Source organism: Coregonus lavaretus (genome assembly GCF_964263955.1).
Source record: "Coregonus lavaretus genome assembly, chromosome: 5".
Taxonomy (NCBI): Eukaryota; Metazoa; Chordata; class Actinopteri; order Salmoniformes; family Salmonidae; genus Coregonus; species Coregonus lavaretus.
Window position 1 is genome coordinate 11,957,805 of NC_139992.1, and position 19,390 is coordinate 11,977,194.

A 19,390-nucleotide genomic window follows, 5' to 3' on the forward strand; every position below is an offset into this window, starting at 1 on the left:
ATCTTCAGTGGTTAGCGCCTTGGAGTCTGTTGTGTTTCCTGATGGCAGGTTAAAGTGTGTGTTGTGTTTGCATGGGTTTACACTATACAGTATCTCATTAGCCTGTCTCTGCTATCCTGTCCAGATCACTCCTCTCCCAGGTACACATCCCCTCCTGGTCCTGGTCAACCCAAAGAGTGGAGGGAGACAGGGGGAGCGGTAAGTCACATACACTACCGGTCAAAAGTTTTAGAACATCTACTCATTCAAGGGTTTTTCTTTATTTGTACTTTCTACATTGTAGAATAATAGTGAAAACATCAAAACTATGAAATAACTAATATGGAATCATGTAGTAACCAAAAAAGTGTTAAACAAATCAAAATATATTTTATATTTGAGATTCTTCAAATAGCCACCCTTTGCCTTGATGACAACTTTGCATACGCTTGGCATTCTCTCAACTAGCTTCACCTTGGATGCTTTTCCAATAGTCTTGAAGGAGTGCCACATATGCTGAGCACTTGTTGGCTGCTTTTCCTTCACTCTGCGGTCCGACTTATCCCAAACCATCTCAATTTGGTTGAGGTCGGGGGATTGTGGAGGCCAGGTCATCTGATGCAGCACTATTTTTTTTTTTTTTTGCGGGTTCGATCGGCTTTAATAATATTGCAGATAACATTGTAACTTTCATCAATGTTATTGTCTGCATCATTTCCAATCCCCCATTTGTTTTTTTTCAGCAAATATATATATATATATATATATATATATATATATATATATATATATATATATACACACAGTTGAAGTCGGAAGTTTGCATACACTTAGGTTGGAGTCATTAATACTCATTTTTCAACCACTCGACAAATTTCTTGTTAACAAACTATCATTTTGGCAAGTCGGTTAGGACATCTACTTCGTGCATGACACAAGTAATTTTTCCAACAATTGTTTACAGACAGATTTCACTTATAATTCACTGTATCACAATTCCAGTGGGTCAGAATTTTACATACACAAAGCTGACTGTGCCTTTAAACAGCTTGAAAATTCCAGAAAATTATGTCATGACTTTAGAAGCTTCTGATAGGCATATTGACATCATTTGAGTCAATTGGAGGTGTACCTGTGGATGTATTTCAAGGCCTACCTTCAAACTCAGTGTCTCTTTGCTTGACATCATGGGAAAACCAAAAAAGATAGTACGCAAGTATAAACACCATGGGACTATCCAGCCGTCATACCGCTCAGGAAGGACACGCGTTCTGTCTCCTAGAGATGAACGTACTTTGGGGCGAAAAGTGCAAATCAATCCCAGAACAACAGAAAAGGACCTTGTGAAGATGCTGGAGGAAACAGGTACAAAAGTATCTATATCCACAGTAAAACAAGTCCTATATCGACATAACCTGAAAGGCCGCTCAGCAAGGAAGAAGCCACTGCTCCAAAACCGCCATAAAAAAGCCAGACTACGGTTTGCAACTGCACATGGAGTCAAAGATCGTACTTTTTGGAGAAATGTCCTCTGGTCTGATGAAACAAAAATAGAACTGTTTGGCCATAATGACCATCGTTATGTTTGGAGGAAAAAGGGGAACGCTTGCAAGCCAAAGAACACCATCCCAACCGTGAAGCACGGGGGTGGCAGCATCATGATGTGGGGGTGCTTTGCTGCAGGAGGGACTGGTGCACTTCACAAAATAGATGGCATCATGAGGAAGGAAAATTATATGGATATATTGAAGCAACATCTCAAGACATCAGTCAGGAAGTTAAAGCTTGGTCGCAAATGGGTCTTCCAAATGGACAATGACCCCAAGCAGACTTCCAAAGTTGTGGCAAAATGGCTTAAGGACAACAAAGTCAAGGTATTGGAGTGGCCATCACAAAGCCCTGACCTCAATTCTATAGACCATTTGTGGGCAGAACTGAAAAAGCGTGTGCGAGTAAGGAGGCCTACAAACCTGACTCAGTTCACCCAACTTATTGTGGGAAGCTTGTGGAAGGCTACCCAAAATGTTTGACCCAAGTTAAACAATTTAAAGGCAATGCTACCAAATACTAATTGAGAGTATGTAAACTTCTGTCCCACTGGGAATGTGATGAAAGAAACAAAAGCTAAAATAAATCATTCTCTCTACTATTATTCTGACATTTCACATTCTTAAAATACAGTGGTGATCCTAACTGACCTAAAGCAGGGAATTTTTACTAGGATTAAATGTCAGGAATTGTGAAAAACTAAGTTTAAATGTATTTGGCTAAGGTGTATGTAAACTTCCGACTCCAACTGTAAATATATATATACAGTGCCTTGCAAAAGTATTCATCCACCTTGGCGTTTTTCCTATTTTGTTGCATTACAACCTGTAATTTAAATTGATTTTTATTTGGATTTCATGTAATGGACATACACAAAATAATCCAAATTGGTGAATTGAAATGAAAAAAATTACTTGTTTCAAAAAATTCTGGCGCAACCAATTACTTTCAGAAGTCACATAATTTGTTAAATAAAATCCACCTGTGTACAATCTAAGTGTCACATGATCTGTCACATGATCTCAGTATACAGTGGGGAGAACAAGTATTTGAGACACTGCCGATTTTGCAGGTTTTCCTACTTACAAAGCATGTAGAGGTCTGTAATTTTTATCATTGGTACACTTCAACTGTGAGAGACGGAATCTAAAACAAAAATCCAGAAAATCACATTGTATGATTTTTAAGTAATTAATTTGCATTTTATTGCATGACATAAGTATTAAATACATCAGAAAAGCAGAACTTAACATTTGGTACAGAAACCTTTGTTTGCAATTACAGAGATCATACGTTTCCTGCAGGTCTTGACCAGGTTTGCACACACTGCAGCAGGGATTTTGGCCCACTCCTCCATACAGACCTTCTCCAGATCCTTCAGGTTTCGGGGCTGTCGCTGGGTAATACAGACTTTCAGCTCCCTCCAAAGATGTTCTATTGGGTTCAGGTCTGGAGACTGGCTAGGCCACTCCAGGACCTTGAGATGCTTCTTACGGAGCCACTCCTTAGTTGCCCTGGCTGTGTGTTTTGGGTCATTGTCATGCTGGAAGACCCAGCCACGACCCATCTTCAATGCTCTTACTGAGGGAAGGAGGTTGTTGGCCAAGATCTCGCAATACATGGCCCCATCCATCCTCCCCTCAATACGGTGCAGTCGTCCTGTCCCCTTTGCAGAAAAGCATCCCCAAAGAATGATGTTTCCACCTCCATGCTTCACGGTTGGGATGGTGTTCTTGGGGTTGTACTCATCCTTCTTCTTCCTCCAAACACTGCGAGTGGAGTTTAGACCAAAAAGCTATATTTTTGTCTCATCAGACCACATGACCTTCTCCCATTCCTCCTCTGGATCATCCAGATGGTCATTGGCAAACTTCAGATGGGCCTGGACATGCGCTGGCTTGAGCAGGGGGACCTTGCGTGCACTGCAAGATGTTAATCCATGACGGCGTAGTGTGTTACTAATGGTTTTCTTTGAGACTGTGGTCCCAGCTCTCTTCAGGTCATTGACCAGGTCCTGCCGTGTAGTTCTGGGCTGATCCCTTACCTTCCTCATGATCATTGATGCCCCACGAGGTGAGATCTTGCATGGAGCCCCAGACCGAGGGTGATTGACCGTCATCTTGAACTTCTTCCATTTTCTAATAATTGTGCCAACAGTTGTTGCCTTCTCACCAAGCTGCTTGCCTATTGTCTTGTAGCCCATCCCAGCCTTGTGCAGGCCTACAATTTTATCCCTGATGTCCTTACACAGCTCTCTGGTCTTGGCCATTGTGGAGAGGTGGGAGTCTGTTTGATTGAGTGTGTGGACATGTGTCTTTTATACAGGTAACGAGTTCAAACAGGTGCAGTTAATACAGGTAATGAGTGGAGAACAGGAGGGCTTCTTAAAGAAAAACTAACAGGTCTGTGAGAGCCGGAATTCTTACTGGTTGGTAGGTGATCAAATACTTATGTCATGCAATAAAATGCAAATTAATTACTTAAAAATCATACAATGTGATTTTCTGGATTTTTGTTTTAGATTCCGTCTCTCACAGTTGAAGTGTACCTATGATAAAAATTACAGACCTCTACATGCTTTGTAAGTGGGAAAACCTGCAAAATCGGCAGTGTATCAAATACTTGTTCTCCCCACTGTATATACACCTGTTCTGAAAGGCCCCAGAGTCTGCCACATCACTAGGAAAGGGGCACCACCAAGAAAGCGGCGCCATGAATTCCAAGGAGCTCTCCAAACAGGTCTGGGACAAAGTTGTGGAGAAGTTCAGATCAGGGTTGGGTTATAAAAAAAGATCAGAAACTTTGAACATCCTACGGAGCACCATTAAATCCATTATAAAAAAATTGAAAGAATATGGCACCACAACAAACCTGCCAAGAGAGGGCCGCCCACCAAAACTCATGGACCAGGCAAGGAGGGCATTAATCAGAGAGGCAACAAAGAGACCAAAGATAACCCTGAAGGAGCTGCAAAGCTCCACAGTGGAGATTGGAGTATCTGTTCATAGGACCACTTTAAGCCGTACACTCCACAGAGCTGGGCTTTACGGAAGAGTGGCAAGAAAAAAGCCATTGCTTAAAGAAAAAAATAAGCAAACACGTTTGGTGTTCACCAAAAGGCATTGGGAGACTCCCCAAACCTATGGAAGAACGTACTCTGGTCAGATGAGACTAAAATTTAGCTTTTTGGCAATCAAGGAAAACACTTTGTCTGGCGCAAACCCAACACCTCTCATCACCCCGAGAACACCATCCCCACAGTGAAGCATGGTGGTGTTAGCATCATGCTGTGGGGATGTTTTTCATCGGCAGGGACTGGGAAACTGGTCAGAATTGAAGGAATGATAGATGGCGCTATATACAGGGATATTCAAGAGGGAAACCTGTTTCAGTCTTCCAGAGATTTGAGACTGGGACGGAGGTTCACCTTCCAGCAGGACAATGACCCTAAGCATACTGCTAAAGCAACACTTGAGTGGTTAAGGGGAAACACTTAAATGTCTTGGAAGGGCCTAGTCAAAGCCCAGACCTCAATCCAATTGAGAATCTGTGATATGACTTAAAGATTGCTGTACACCAGCGGAACCCATCCAACTTGAAGGAGCTGGAGCAGTTTTGCCTTGAAGAATGGGTAAAGATCCCAGTGGCTAGATGTGCCAAGCTTATAGAGACATACCCCAAGAGACTTGCAGCTGTAATTGCTGCGTGAATAGTTATGCACGCTCAAGTTTTATATTTTTGTGTCTTATTTCTTGTTTGTTTCACAATAAAAAATATTGTGCATCTTCAAAGTGGTAGGCATGTTGTGTAAAATGTTGTTTAATTCCAGGTTGTAAGGCAACAAAATAGGAAAAATGGGGGGTGAATACTTTCGCAAGCCACTGTATATATAAATACATACACATACATCCCGGAGGGGATGGCTGCAGTTTTATGGACTCTTAACCAACCGTGCTATTTTGTGTGTCTTTTCGCATTGTTTGTAACTTATTTCGTACATAATGTTGCTGCTACCATCTCTTATGATCGAAAAGATCTTCTGGACATCAGAACAGCAATTACTCACCTTGAGCTGGACGAATAATTGTTCTTTAATGATTCTGACGAGAGGGATTTGCCCCAGACACCCGACAGGGCCCTCATCGCTGTCATTCTCAGTAGAAAGAAAAGGAGATATCGCAGAAGGAGATAGGGGTGCCTGGTATGGAGCCGACAAGTGGCTAATCTGCCTTTGCCATCGATACTATTGGCCAATTTACAATCGCTTGATAATAAAGTGGACGAACTACAAGCACGTATATCCTACCAACGGGACATTAAAAACTGTAATATCTTATGTTTCACCGAGTCGGCGGCGGGTTATACACTGTATCGGTAGGATAGAACAGCAGCCTCTGGTAAGACAAGGGGTGGCGGTCTATGTATATTTGTAAACAACAGCTGGTGCATGATATCTAAGGAAGACTCAAGGTTTTGCTACCCTGAGGTAGAGTATCGCATGATAAGCTGTAGACCACACTATCTACCAAGAGAGTTTATCTATATTCTTCGTAGCTGTCTATTTACCATCACAAACCGATGCTGGCACTAAGACCGCACTCAATGAGGCGGCGCTCCTAGTGGCCGGGGGCTTTGATGCAGGGAAACTTAAATACATTTTCTCATTTCTACCAGCATGTTAAATGTGCAACCAGAGGGGAAAAAATACCACCTTTACTCCACACACAGAGATGCGTACAAAGCTCTCCCTCACCCTCCATTTGGCAAATCTGATCATAATTCTATCCTCCTGAACACAACTGATTGGCTCAAACGCATTAAGAAGGAAAGAAATTCCACAAATGAACTTTTAAGAAGGCACACCTGTTAATTGAAATGCATTCCAGGTGACTACCTCATGAAGCTGGTTGAGAGAATGCCAAGAGTGTGCAAATCTGTCATCAAGGCAAAGGGTGGCTATTTGAAGAATCAAATATAAAATGTGTTTGGATTTGTTTAACACTTTTTTGGTTACTACATCATTACATACAGTTGAAGTCGGAAGTTTACATACACTTAGGTTGGTGTCAATCATTTTTCAACCACTCCACAAATTTCTTGTTAACAAACTATAGTTTTGGCAAGTCAGTTAGGACACCTACTTTGTGCATGACACAAGTAATTTTTCCAACAATTCTTTACAGACAGATTATTTCACTTATAATTCACTGTATCACAATTCCAGTGGGTGACAAGTTTACATACTGTCACGATTTAACTAGATATGAACCCAAATGCAGACAACTACACCGAGCCAGAGAAGGTTTAACAGGTTTATTTACAAAAGTTCAATTTGTCCAGGTTTCCAATAATAGGGGAAGAGCAAGTCCAGGTTAACAGGGAGGGTAACAGATCCAGGTTCAGAGCAGGAGTGGTACCGTAACGTCCTAGTGTCCGTGGTGAGTCCAAAAGGAAGGTCCGGTAGTGGTAAGCAGGATGGTGGTGGCAGGAGTGAAGCGGAGGCAGGAGTCAGGTTCCAATAATCTGTGGCACAGGAGAAAAGTAACTAGAACAGGCCAAAAACACAAAGGGCAAAAACAAGCAGGTTGAGTCAACAGCGAAACTAACATGGTAGTCTTGACTATGATCTGACGATGAGTGGCAAGTTTGACCGGGTCTTAAAGGCTGAGGTGATTATGGTGAATGAGCTGCAGCTGGAACCCTGACTCCCGCACACCAGACTTCACTCCTGCAATCAAGGACAGACAGAGGGGAGGGAGAGAGCAGAGAGAGAGCTACCTAGCAGCAGTAGGCCTAACACATACACTAAGTTGACTGTGCATTTAAACAGCTTGGAAAATTCCAGAAAATGATGTCATGGCTTTAGAAGCTTCTGATAGGCTAATTGACATCATTTAAGTCAATTGGATGTGTACCTGTGGATGTATTTCAAGGCCTACCTTCAAACTCAGTGCCTCTTTGTTTGACATCATAGGAAAATCAAAAGAAATCAGCCAGGACCTCAGAAAAAAAATTGTAGACCTCCGCAAGTCTGGTTCATCCTTGGGAGCAATTTCCAAACGCCTAAAGGTACCACGTTCATCTGTACAAACAATAGTACGCAAGTATAAACACCTTGGGACCACGTAGCCGTCATACCGCTCAGTAAGGAGACGCGTTCTGTCTCCTAGAGATGAACGTACTTTGGTGCGAAAAGTGCAAATCAATCCCAGAACAACAGCAAAGGACCTTGTGAAGATGCTGGAGGAAATAGGTATAAAAGTATCTATATCCACAGTAAAACGTGTCCTATATCGACATAACCTGAAAGGCCGCTCAGCAAGGAAGAAGCCACTGCTCCAAAACCGCCATAAAAAAGCCAGACTACAGTTTGCAACTGCACATAGGGGCAAAGATCGTACTTTTTGGAGAAATGTCCTCTGGTCTGATGAAACAAAAATAGAACTGTTTGGCCATAATAACCATCGTTATGTTTGGAGGAAAAAGGTGGTTGCTTGCAAGCCGAAGAACACCATCCCAACCGTGAAGCACGGGGGTGGCAGCATCATGCTTTGGGGGTACTTTGCTGCATGAGGGACTGGTGCACTTCACAAAATAGATGGCATCGTGAGGAAGGAAAATTATGTGGATATATTGAAGCAACATCTCAAGACATCAGTCAGGAAGTTAAAGCTTGGTCGCAAATGGATCTTCCAAATGGACAATGACCCCAAGCAGACTTCCAAAGTTGTAGAAAATGGCTTAAGGACAACAAAGTCAAGGTATTGGAGTGGCCATCACAAAGCCCTGACCTCAATCCTATAGAAAATGTGTGGGCAGAACTGAAAAAGCGTGTGAGAGCAAGGAGGCCTACAAACCTGACTCAGTTACACCAGCTCTGTCAGGAGGAATGGGCCAAAATTCACCCAACTTATTGTGGGAAGCTTGTGGAAGGCTACCCAAAACGTTTGACCCAGTTTAAACAATTTAAAGGCAATGCTACCAAATACTAATTGTGTGTACGTAAACTTCTGACCCACAGGGAATGTGATGAAATAAATAAAAGCTCAAATAAATAATTCTCTCTATTATTATTCTGACATTTCACATTCTTAAAATAAAGTGGTGATCCTAACTGACCTATGACAGGGAATATTTACTAGGATTAAATGTCAGGAATTGTGAAAAACTAAGTTTAAATGTATTTGGCTAAGGTGTATGTAAACTTCCGACTTCAACTGTATGTGTTGTTTCATAGTTTTGATGTCTTCCCTATTATTCTACAATGTACAAATAAAGAAAAACCCTTGAATGAGTAGGTGTTCTAAAACTTTTGACCGTTAGTGTAGTGTCTCACATTATTAACTGATTGAAACACTCCTTTAATATACACTACAAAAGTAAGTGGATACCTGCTTCCATTCAGCCACAAGAGCATTAGTGAGGTCGAGCGCTGATGTTGGGGGCGATTAGGCCTGGCTCGCAGTCGGTGTTCCAATTCATCCCAAAGGTGTTTGATGGGGTTCAGGTCAGGGCTCTATGCAGGCCAGTCAAGTTCTTCCACTCCGATCTCGACAAACCATTTCTGTATGGACCTCGCTTTGTGTACAGCGGCATGTATAATGCTGAAACAGGAAAAGGCCTTCCCCAAACTGTTGCCACAAAGTTGGAAGCACAGAATCATCTAGAATGTCATTGTATGCTGTAGCGTTAAGATGTCTCTTCACTGGAACTAAGGGGCCTAGCCCGAACCATGAAAAACAGCCCCAGACCATTAATCCTCCTCCACCAAACTTTACAGTTGGCACTATGCATTGGGGCAGGTAGCATTCTCCTGGCGTCCGCCAAACCCAGATTTTTCCGTTGGACTGCCAGATGGTGAAGCGTGATTCATCACTCCAGAGAACGCGTTTCCACTGCTCCAGAGTCCAATGGCGGCGAGCTTTACACCACTCCAGACAACGCTTGGCATTGCGCATGGTGATCTTAGGCTTGTGTGCGGCTGCTCGGCCATGGAAACCCATTTCATGAAGCTCCCGACTAACAGTTATTGTGGTGACGTAGCTTCCAGAGGCAGTTTGGAACTCGGTAGTGAGTGTTGCTACCGAGGACAGACAATTTTTACCTGCTATTGCCTTCAGCACTCTGCGGTTCCGTTCTGTGACCTTGTGTGGACTACCACTTCTCAGCTGAGCCGTTGTTGCTCCTAGACGTTTCCACTTCACAATAACAGCACTTACGGTTGACCGGGGCAGGGCAGAAATTTGACGAACTGACTTGTTGGAAAGGTGGCAACCTGTGACACTTAGCTCGTCGGTAGAGGCCATTCTACTGCTAATGTTTGTCTATGGAGATTGCATGGCTGTGTGCTCGATTTTACACACCTGCGGCTGAAATGGCCAAATCCACTAATTTGAAGGGGTGTCCACATACTTTTGGCCATGTACTGTATGTTTCATACATTCCTGTAATGCTACTGCCAAAATATTTTGCCTGACTCTTCATCATAGAATCAAAGTAATGTGAAGCTAGCATAGCTAAAGCTAACAGCAATAACTGCCTGGTCTTTGGAGATTAAATTCTAGAATTTTTAGGCTATGTAATTACAGAGGATTTTGGAAATAATTATGGTCTATTGGCTGTTCTGACACAGTGTCCTAAAAGCAGTTGTTAATGAAAATGAATGTGTTCACTGTTTCAGCATTCTCTCCTCTCTCCTCCCACCATGCATTTCACAGCAACAGGAGACCCGCTTTTTTGGCTTCAGAAACTCCATCACCATAGCAACAGTCTTAAATACCACTTAAAGGGAAAATTATTCTCTATTATTAGACATGTTCTTGTACAAAAATATGCATTTAATCTCTGAGTACAAAAACAAAGCCTATTTCTGATCCCTTTGATGTCAATAAGGAAATGAAAGGGTTGGTGTTGAGTCACTGGTTGGTTTTGTTTTTGTGAATGAGGCTTTCAGGCAGTTTAAGTACTGTTTCACAGCATTTTAAATGTCACACAGTCCTCTTATATTAATTAATTTCTCCTTCTGAATGAACTTGGGAAAACTTCAATTTAAGTTTTCTTTATGACACGTTCATAACAGTATCATAACAAACTGTATCTGACACACTATATAGAATGAGTTGCACTCTAAGCCAAATGGTTTGTTCGTCGTGATGCATTCTAACCTAGCGGTCGGCTTTCTGTTGTCTCATGCCACTGCTTTTCACATTCTGACCAAAGTGCAGTGTGGGTATCGTAAGCTAACGACGCAATTACCAGTGCAAGGGCAATGTGGAGGCTTCAATAGAATAGATCTCTGATGCAGCTCCTGCTTGTCAAGGTTACAGGAAACTTCTGTGTCAATGGGAACAGTACGCTGTACAGATAATGACAATTTTAGAGCAAAATAACATTGACTCCATGTTATCTGTGCTTTTTAAGTAACACCTGTAATTAAATGGTGCTACTTCACATTCTATGTCTGTCTTTTTATGCATGAAGTATTACCTCTCTCTCTTTCTCTCTTTCCCTCGCTCTCTGGCTCCATTGTTGCACATACAGTTTGAGTTTGTCAGGTTGTGTGTATGTGCAGTAACTCTAACACAGCTGTGAAATGTATTCTACAGGGTATTGAGAAAGTTCCAGTACCTGCTGAACCCCAGGCAGGTGTACAGTCTGGACCGAGGGGGACCCATGGTGGGGTAAGACCAATTCATCACTATAGACCCATGGTGGGGTAAGACCAATTAATCACTATAGACCCATGGTGGGGTAAGACTAATTCATCACTATAGACCCATGGTGGGGTAAGACTAATTCATCACTATAGACCCATGGTGGGGTAAGACTAATTCATCACTATAGACCAATGGTGGGGTAAGACTAATTCAATACTATAGACCCATGGTGGGGTAAGGCTAATTCATCACTATAGACCCATGGTGGGGTAAGACTAATGAATCACTATAGACCCATGGTGGGGTACGGCTAATGAATCACTATATACCCATGGTGGGGTACGGCTAATGAATCACTATATACCCATGGTGTGGTCACACTATAGATACAGCCCTTGTTCTGAGATTTGATCTATACAGAAAATAGTTAAAAATTATATGTGTAGAACAAGGTTCCCCAACTGTCCCGTGGGTGGTCTCATTTGGCCCGCAAGTTTTTTGAAAAAAAAAGAAAAAAGAAAATGTCAATATTTGTATTTTAATTTTTCATTGTTGGAGATAAAAGACTGTGAAAACACCAGGAAATCAGATCCAAGTGATTTTAATTGTACACTACTGGTCAAAAGTTTTAGAACACCTACTCATTCAAGGGTTTTTCTTTATTTTCTACAATGTAGAAAATAGTAAAATAAAATAAAAACCTGGAATGAGTAGGTGTGTCTAAACTTTTGACTAGTACTGTATTTGGTAGTAGAGTAGAGGCCTGAGGGCACACACTTAATATGTTGTGAAATCTGTTCTGAATGTATTGTAATGTTTTTAAAATGTATAACTGCCTTAATTTTGCTGGACCCCAGGAAGAGTAGCTGCTGCCTTGGTAGCAGCTAATGGGGATCCATAATAAATACAAAGTAGAAAAAAATACAAAAGTAATTAAGTGTGCCACAAAAGTATTGCCATAAAAAAAAATTGGGTTGAAAGACTGAAAATTGAGTAATTGTTAGCGAAATTCTCGAAATCTTGGACCCACGCAAAGTTGTTCTATTTGGAATTTTCTTCTGTCCCAGATGGAACTTGGTTGTGCAACAGAATACAGGCCAGGGTTCACTGGGGTTCAACATGTATTTTTACTGAACACAACATTGGCAGTAAGCTACTGCACCATCAGACTCTATCTTCTCTCCTCGACCCTATATCTACCCCATATCCTCTATTCTCCATTAATTCAGCTGCTCTGCTTTAGAGGTCAAGAGGTCTTAAAAGCCTGTGGAACCACTGTGTTAGAAACAGTACATGTAAACAAGGACATGCGCACGCACACACAAAAACACACACACACTTCACCCACTTGACACACAAACACGCACACACTTCACACACTTGACACACAAACACACACACACTTCACCTACATGACATACAAACACACACCCGATATGCACATCATCCTAGCCAGAGGATACCTTGTACCTTGGTTGAGTTGTGCAATATGGAACAGTTCATTCGGGAGAAATGCCCTACACAGCAACAACAAACATGAATGCTATCTCCTGAGAGTGGCCAAGTTCTTCTATCCCTGCCTCCCCCTCCCCCTCCCCCTCCCCCTCCCCCTCCCCCTCCCCCTGGCTCCCCCTCCTACTCCCCCTGCCTCCCCTTCCTACTCCCCCTGCCTCCCCCTGGTAGTTGTTATTAGTCGTGATAAGTTGCACTACCTTTCATAACGAGAGCAGTGAAGAAACTGGCGATGGTGTGTATGAGGTAGTAGGATGGAGGGGAACAGTGGTTTGTGCATATGCTGTTTTATTGTCATTTAATGTCAACCATCTTTGAGAGTTGAATCTTAATGAGGGAATAGCTTGGTTATGAAAGTGATGATGCTTGACAGACAACCATACAGTATATCATCAGCACATGGACGTGTGGCGGATCAATCTGATATTATGACAGCCAAGTTATCTTTTTTAATCTTTCTTCATTCTCTTCTCTTGTGTTACTCCTCCATTGTTGGCCATACGTACAACACTTACAAAGGCATATTTATCAGGCCATTATGGATACATATCTCAATATGTGCAGCTAAAGACAGGCCTAATTTAGTCTGGCTGTATAGCATAGCAGACAGGGTAAATATAGACCCAGACAAGTTCTCCAGCGCCGTTACCATGGGCACCATGGCAACAGCCTCAGTCACCACCAGGCTTTTAGACAAGTGGCAGAATGAAGGTGAGTGATTTGTTTAGAGAATACAATTAGTTGTTTTGTGTAGATTAAGAGTGAGGTCTCTCTCATTGTTCCTGTTAATGCAGATCCTCATTTGGCCCTGTTGTTGATACACTTTCTCCAACTAAGCCCACATGCATAAAACATTGTCACGAATTGTCAAGCCTCATGCGGTTAGGTTAAAGGATATTAATGTTTAATGTTGACGTGCAACTGTTTTGTTAAATGTGATACATACCCAGATCGGTGCTGTAGCTACAGATTTCCCTGAAGTGCTGGCATGCTGGTGTTGTGCATCACTGAGCGTTAGTGCAGTTCACCTCAATGACCAGGTGAGACAGCTGTCTGTCACACTGGTGTCACCAGCCTTGTCAGTGGTACGCACACACACACACACACACACACACACACACACACACACACACACACACACACACACACACACACACACACACACACACACACACACACACACACACACACGCACGCATGCACACACACAGCACACGCATGAACAGATATGTGTGTCATGCATGCACACACACAGGCATACATGGGCACAGGCACACACACACACACACCCACACACCCACACACCAGTGTGATGTTTGCACCGCAGCTGTTTTTTGGGGACAGATGAAAGCCCCTGTCAACACCTTTGTCCTGGCCCAGATGAAAGGTCCCTTTGAAGGTGACACTCTCTGGCCAGGCACCAGTCACTTTAATGCATCTCTCGCTCTCTCTCTGTCTCTGTCAATTCAATTCAATTCAAAGGGCTTTATTGGGAAACATATGGGAAACATATGTTTACATTGTCAAAGCAAGTGAAATAGAGAATAAACAAAAGTTAAATAAACAATAAAACATTTACAGTAAACATTACACTCACAAAAGTTCCAAAGGAATAGAGACATTTCAAATGTCATATTATGGCTATATACAGTGTTGTAACAATGTGCAAATAGTTAAAGTACAAAAGGGAAAATAAATCAACATAAATATTCACAATGGTGTTTGTTCTTCACTGGTTGCCCTTTTCTTGAGGCAACAGGTCAAAATTATTGCTGCTGTGATGGCACACTGTGGTATTTCACCCAATAGATATGGGAGTTGATCAAAATTGGATTTGTATTTCAAATTCTTTGTGGGTCTGTGTAATCTGAGGGAAATGTGTGTCTCTAATATGGTCATACTGTCACGATCGTTATATGGAGTAGACCAAGGCGCAGCGTGATGAACGAACATGTTTATTTATCTTTAGTGATAAATACGGACAATAAACAAAACAACAAACGATACGTGCAGTCCTACGGTTTAACACAACCGACACGGAACAAACCAAACGGAAACAAGATCCCACAAACACAAAGGGAAAACAGACAGTTTAAATATGGTTCCCAATCAGAGACAACCAGCCACAGCTGACACTCGTTGCCTCTGATTGAGAACCACACTGGCCAACATAGAAATACAATACTAGAACACGACATAGAAACACAAACACATAGAAACTACACACCCTGGCTCAAAATATAGAGTCCCCAGAGCCAGGGTGTGACACATACATTTGACAGGAGGTTAGGAAGTGCAGCTCAGTTTCCACCTAATTTTGTGGGCAGTGTGCACATAGTCAAAGCTTTCCTTAATTTTGGATCAGTCACAGTAGGTCAGGTATTCTGCCACTGTGTACTCTCTGTTAATGGCCAAATAGCATTCTATATGTTTGTTTTCTCAGAATTTATCTGGGTCTAATTGTGTTGCTGTCCTGGGGCTCTGGGGTTTGTATTTGTGAACAGAGCCCCTGGAACAGCTTGCTTAGGGGACTTTTCTTCAGGTTCATCTCTCTGTAGGTGATGGCTTTGTTATGGAAGGTTTGGGAATCGCTTCCTCTTAGGTGGTTATAGTATTGAACGTCTCTTTTCTGGATTTTGATAATTAGCGGGTATCTGCCTAATTCTGCTCTGCATGCATTATTTGGTGTTTTATGTTGTACAAGGAGGATATTTTTGCAGAGTTCTGCATGCAGAGTCTCAATTTGGTGTTTGTCCCATTTTGTGAATTCTTGGTTTGTGAGCGGACCCCAGACTTGACAACCATGAAAGGCAATGGGTTCTATAACGGATTCAAGTATTTTTAGCCAGATTCTAATTGGTATGTCGAATGTTATGTTCCTTTTGACGGCATAGAAGGCCCTTCTTGCCTTGTCTCTCAGATCGTTCACAGCTTTGTGGAAGTTACCTGTGGCACTGATGTTTAGGCCTAGGTATGTATAGTTTTTTTGTGTGCTCTAGGGCAACGGTGTCTAGATGGAATTTGTATTTGTGGTCCTGGCAACTAGATATTTTTGTCTTACTGAGATTTACTGTCAGGGCCCACGTCTGACAGAATCTGTGCAGAAGATCTAGGTGCTGCTGTAGGCCCTCCTTGGTTGGGGACAGAAGCACCAGATCATCAGCAAACAGTAGATATTTGACTTCAGATTCTAGTAGGGTGAGACCAGATGCTGCAGACTGTTCTAGCACCCTCGCCAATTCATTGATATATATGTTGAAGAGGGTGGGGCTCAAGCTGCATTCCTATCTCACCCCCCGGCCCTGTGGAAATAAATGTGCGTGTTTTTTGCCAATTTTAACAGCACACTTGTTGTTTGTGTACATGGATTTTATAATGTTGTATGTTTTTCCCCCAACACTGCTTTCCATCAATTTGTATAGCAGACCCTCATGCCAAATTGAATCAAAAGCTTTTTTGAAATCAACAAAGCATGAGAAGACTTTGCCTTTGTTTTGGTTTGTTTGTTTGTCAATTAGGGTGTGCAGGGTGAATATGTGGTCTGTCGTACGGTAATTTGATAAAAAGCCAATTTGACATTTGCTCAGTATGTTGTTTTCACTGAGTAAATGTACGAGTCTGCTGTTAATGATAATGCAGAGGATTTTCCCAAGGTTGCTGTTGACGCATATCTTTGTTATAGAGTCAAAAAGATTGGAGAAGTGGTTTATCTATACATCTCTGTTTTGGATAGATAACTCCTCGTGTTGTTGTTTGTTTAGTGTGTTCCAATTTTCCCAGAAGTGGTTCGATTCTATGGATTCTTCAGTTACATTGAGCTGATTTCGGACTTATTTTTCCGTAGTGTATTGCTGTATTGTCTCTCTCTCTGTGTGTGTGTGTGTGTGTGTGTGTGTGTGTGTGTGTGTGTGTGTGTGTACTTGTATATTTACGTATTTATGTATTTATGTCTTCCCAGGCTCAACTTCTTCCATGATGTCCCTGATTTCCAGGTGCTGGCGTGTGGAGGGGACGGGACAGTGGGATGGATCTTAGACTGCATTGGTGTGTCTTAATTCTATTGGATTAAACCCATGTATTATACATGAACACAGTCAAATCTGTCCACCTTTATAGCTGTGAGTGTGTGTGTGTGTGCCTGATAAGCATAGGAGACTATAACACTATACTGTACAGTACTCTGGTTAAATCTTAATGTTTTTCTCCAAATTCTAATCATTATCTTATCGTTATCTGTCCATCTGCAGACAAGGCCAACTTCGCAAAAGATCCCCCTGTGGCTATCCTCCCTCTGGGCACAGGGAACGACCTGGCAAGATGCCTACGCTGGGGCGGAGGTGAGAAGCTGTGTGTGTGTGTGTGTGTGTATGTATGTGTGAGTGTGTGTGTACATAGATCGCAGTGCGAGTATTCTTTTACTTCTACCTAATTACTGAAAGCTCCCATCAGCAATATTTTCCTCAATATCTTCACAATGCACCTGTCGTGTCCTCGTGGTTCTAAACCAGTGAAGGCTGGTGGGAGGAGCTATAGGAGGACAGGCTCATTGTAATGGCTGGAATGGAATGAATGGAACGGTATCAAACACATCACACATATGGAAACCACATTTGACTCCGTTCCATGAATTCCATTCCAGCCATTACAATGAGCCCTCCTCCTATAGCTCCTCCCACCAGCTTCCACTGTTCTAAACCCATCCTCATAGAGCTAATTTGAAAGTGTTCTATAATGCAAAGCAGAGTTCCTATATAATCCCTGCTCGCCATTGGCTGGGCCTGTTTTTGGGCCAATGATTGCGACCCTGATTATGACAGACTGCTTGACCTGACCCTGGCTTGTGTAGAGTAAAGACCAACCGAGCACTTTAGCCAGGCAGCAGGCTTATGATCTGATATTTGTAAACTAAATGGACAGTTAGTTCCCAGGGGCTTTTCGACCAAGCACCAGTTTAATATATTATCTTCTCGAAAAATCTTTTAAAAGCATCTGGATTGTTTCTGTGAAGACATTAAGTTTTATGACCATATTTACAGATAGTACAGTAGTAGATTCAGAAGCTGGAACTGTGAGTGACGTACTGTATCACAGTGGTCTGTGTGTAGAAACATATTGCACATGCTTTTTAATTCCTAGCATAGTAAACCAATCATCCAAATTGTGTTTGGTGACAGAATCTCCTATCGATCTCCTGTTAACTGGCAGATGTCATACGATAGATGTTATGGGCCTGTTTTGTAACTATATAAGTCAGGACTGGGCTGTATGTAAGTCTATGTGTGCATCACGTATAGTGAAATATGCTTGTATGCAAACATGAAAGAGCATGCTATTGTGTCATAAGTAGTCGGTGAGCTTTTTGTTCAATCTTCAGTGTATAAAGTAGGCTAATTGGCTTCTTACATTACATCATCATTGCTTTTTCCCTCTGTGATTTAGAAAATGCTCAGACTGTTGGAGAGCACGTGAGGGGAAATGCGTGTCATCACACGGGCCATGGCTCTGTGTCAACATCCCCTGATGCAGACCTGGGTTCACATAGTTTTTGAAAAATCAAGCACAGTTCCATTATTTGAAAGATTTCAAATACTAGGTGAACCCAGGTCTGGAGCACAGAAGGGGGAACACGTGTCATCACACATGAACCCTGGCTCTCAGGACGGGTCGCCATGTGAGTGTTAAAGTCCCCTGGTGCTCTGAGTGATGGGTCCTCATTAGACACTCACGCCTCCATGACAGCCACTGGTGTAACGCTAACACCCCGGCCCACCTCTCAGCAGTACTGATCACAGACATCATTAGAGTCATTGTTGTTCAGACCCACTTGGTCTCCAACACAGAGGACCCGCTTACCGGAGCCCGCCAGGGGTTGGGGGTTCTATCCCATGGCACAGTATAATGATGACCCTATTGTGTATGCCTCTACTCTCTACTTCTACACTCTAAAAAATGCTAGGTTGTTTGGTTGACTCAACTGCTGGGTTGTTTGGTTGACCCAACTGCTGGGTTGTTTGGTTGACCCAACTGCTGGGTTGCAGGCGTTGGTTCACTTGGTTTGTTGATGCTGGGTTATTGAGACGTGACCCAGCGGATCAGATCAGAAGACTAGAGGCAAGTTTAGTAGGGGAGTGGCTTTCAGATAGTTATTTTTAGCCAACCCTAAGAGTAAATGTCATTCATGTTCATCTATTCTGTTGTATAGTTATCACATGTTAAGGTTGAACATTGACATTTTTGTAGCTTCAATCAGGCTTACAGAAGTGTATGAATTGCCTTAAAGCTAATGCATATCCCATTGTTGGGAAAGATACCACCTTATTATAATATGTAATAAATAATCGTAACATTCTAGAAGAATACAAGACAAAGGAGATGATCGTGGACTACAGGAAAAGGAGGGCCGAGCACGCCCCCATTCTCATCGACAGGGCTGTAGTGGAGCAGGTTGAGAGCTTCAAGTTCCTTGGTGTCCACATCACCAACAAACTATCATGGTCCAAACACACCAAGACAGTCATGAAGAGGGCACAACAACGCCTATTCCCCCTCAGGAGACTGAAAAGATTTGGCATGGGTCCTCAGATCTGCTGCTACTCGCTGTTTATTATCTATGCATAGACACTTTACCCTACCTACATGTACATATTACCTCAATTACCTTGACTAACCTGTACCCTGCACATTGACTCGGTACC

General features: G+C 42.4%; 1 protein-coding gene and 1 long non-coding RNA gene across 2 annotated transcripts in view; one reads left to right on the forward strand and one right to left on the reverse strand.

The window, feature by feature from the left end:
• Window positions 1-19,390, forward strand: part of LOC311129626 (diacylglycerol kinase beta-like) — a gene marked incomplete at its 5' end in the record, with an annotated part of 182,349 nt that overhangs the window by 80,880 nt on the left and 82,079 nt on the right. The window contains 4 exons of the mRNA XM_084161974.1: window positions 125-198; window positions 11,133-11,207; window positions 16,654-16,739; window positions 16,943-17,032. Coding sequence (XP_084018100.1) covers window positions 125-198; window positions 11,133-11,207; window positions 16,654-16,739; window positions 16,943-17,032 — 325 coding nt within the window. The remainder of the gene's footprint in view (window positions 1-124; window positions 199-11,132; window positions 11,208-16,653; window positions 16,740-16,942; window positions 17,033-19,390) is intronic.
• On the reverse strand, window positions 6,827-7,233 carry LOC311129627. Its single transcript, XR_014613296.1, has 2 exons — window positions 7,135-7,233; window positions 6,827-7,050 (listed from the first exon to the last, which is right to left on the reverse strand). It is a non-coding gene; the product is annotated as an uncharacterized lncRNA (long non-coding RNA).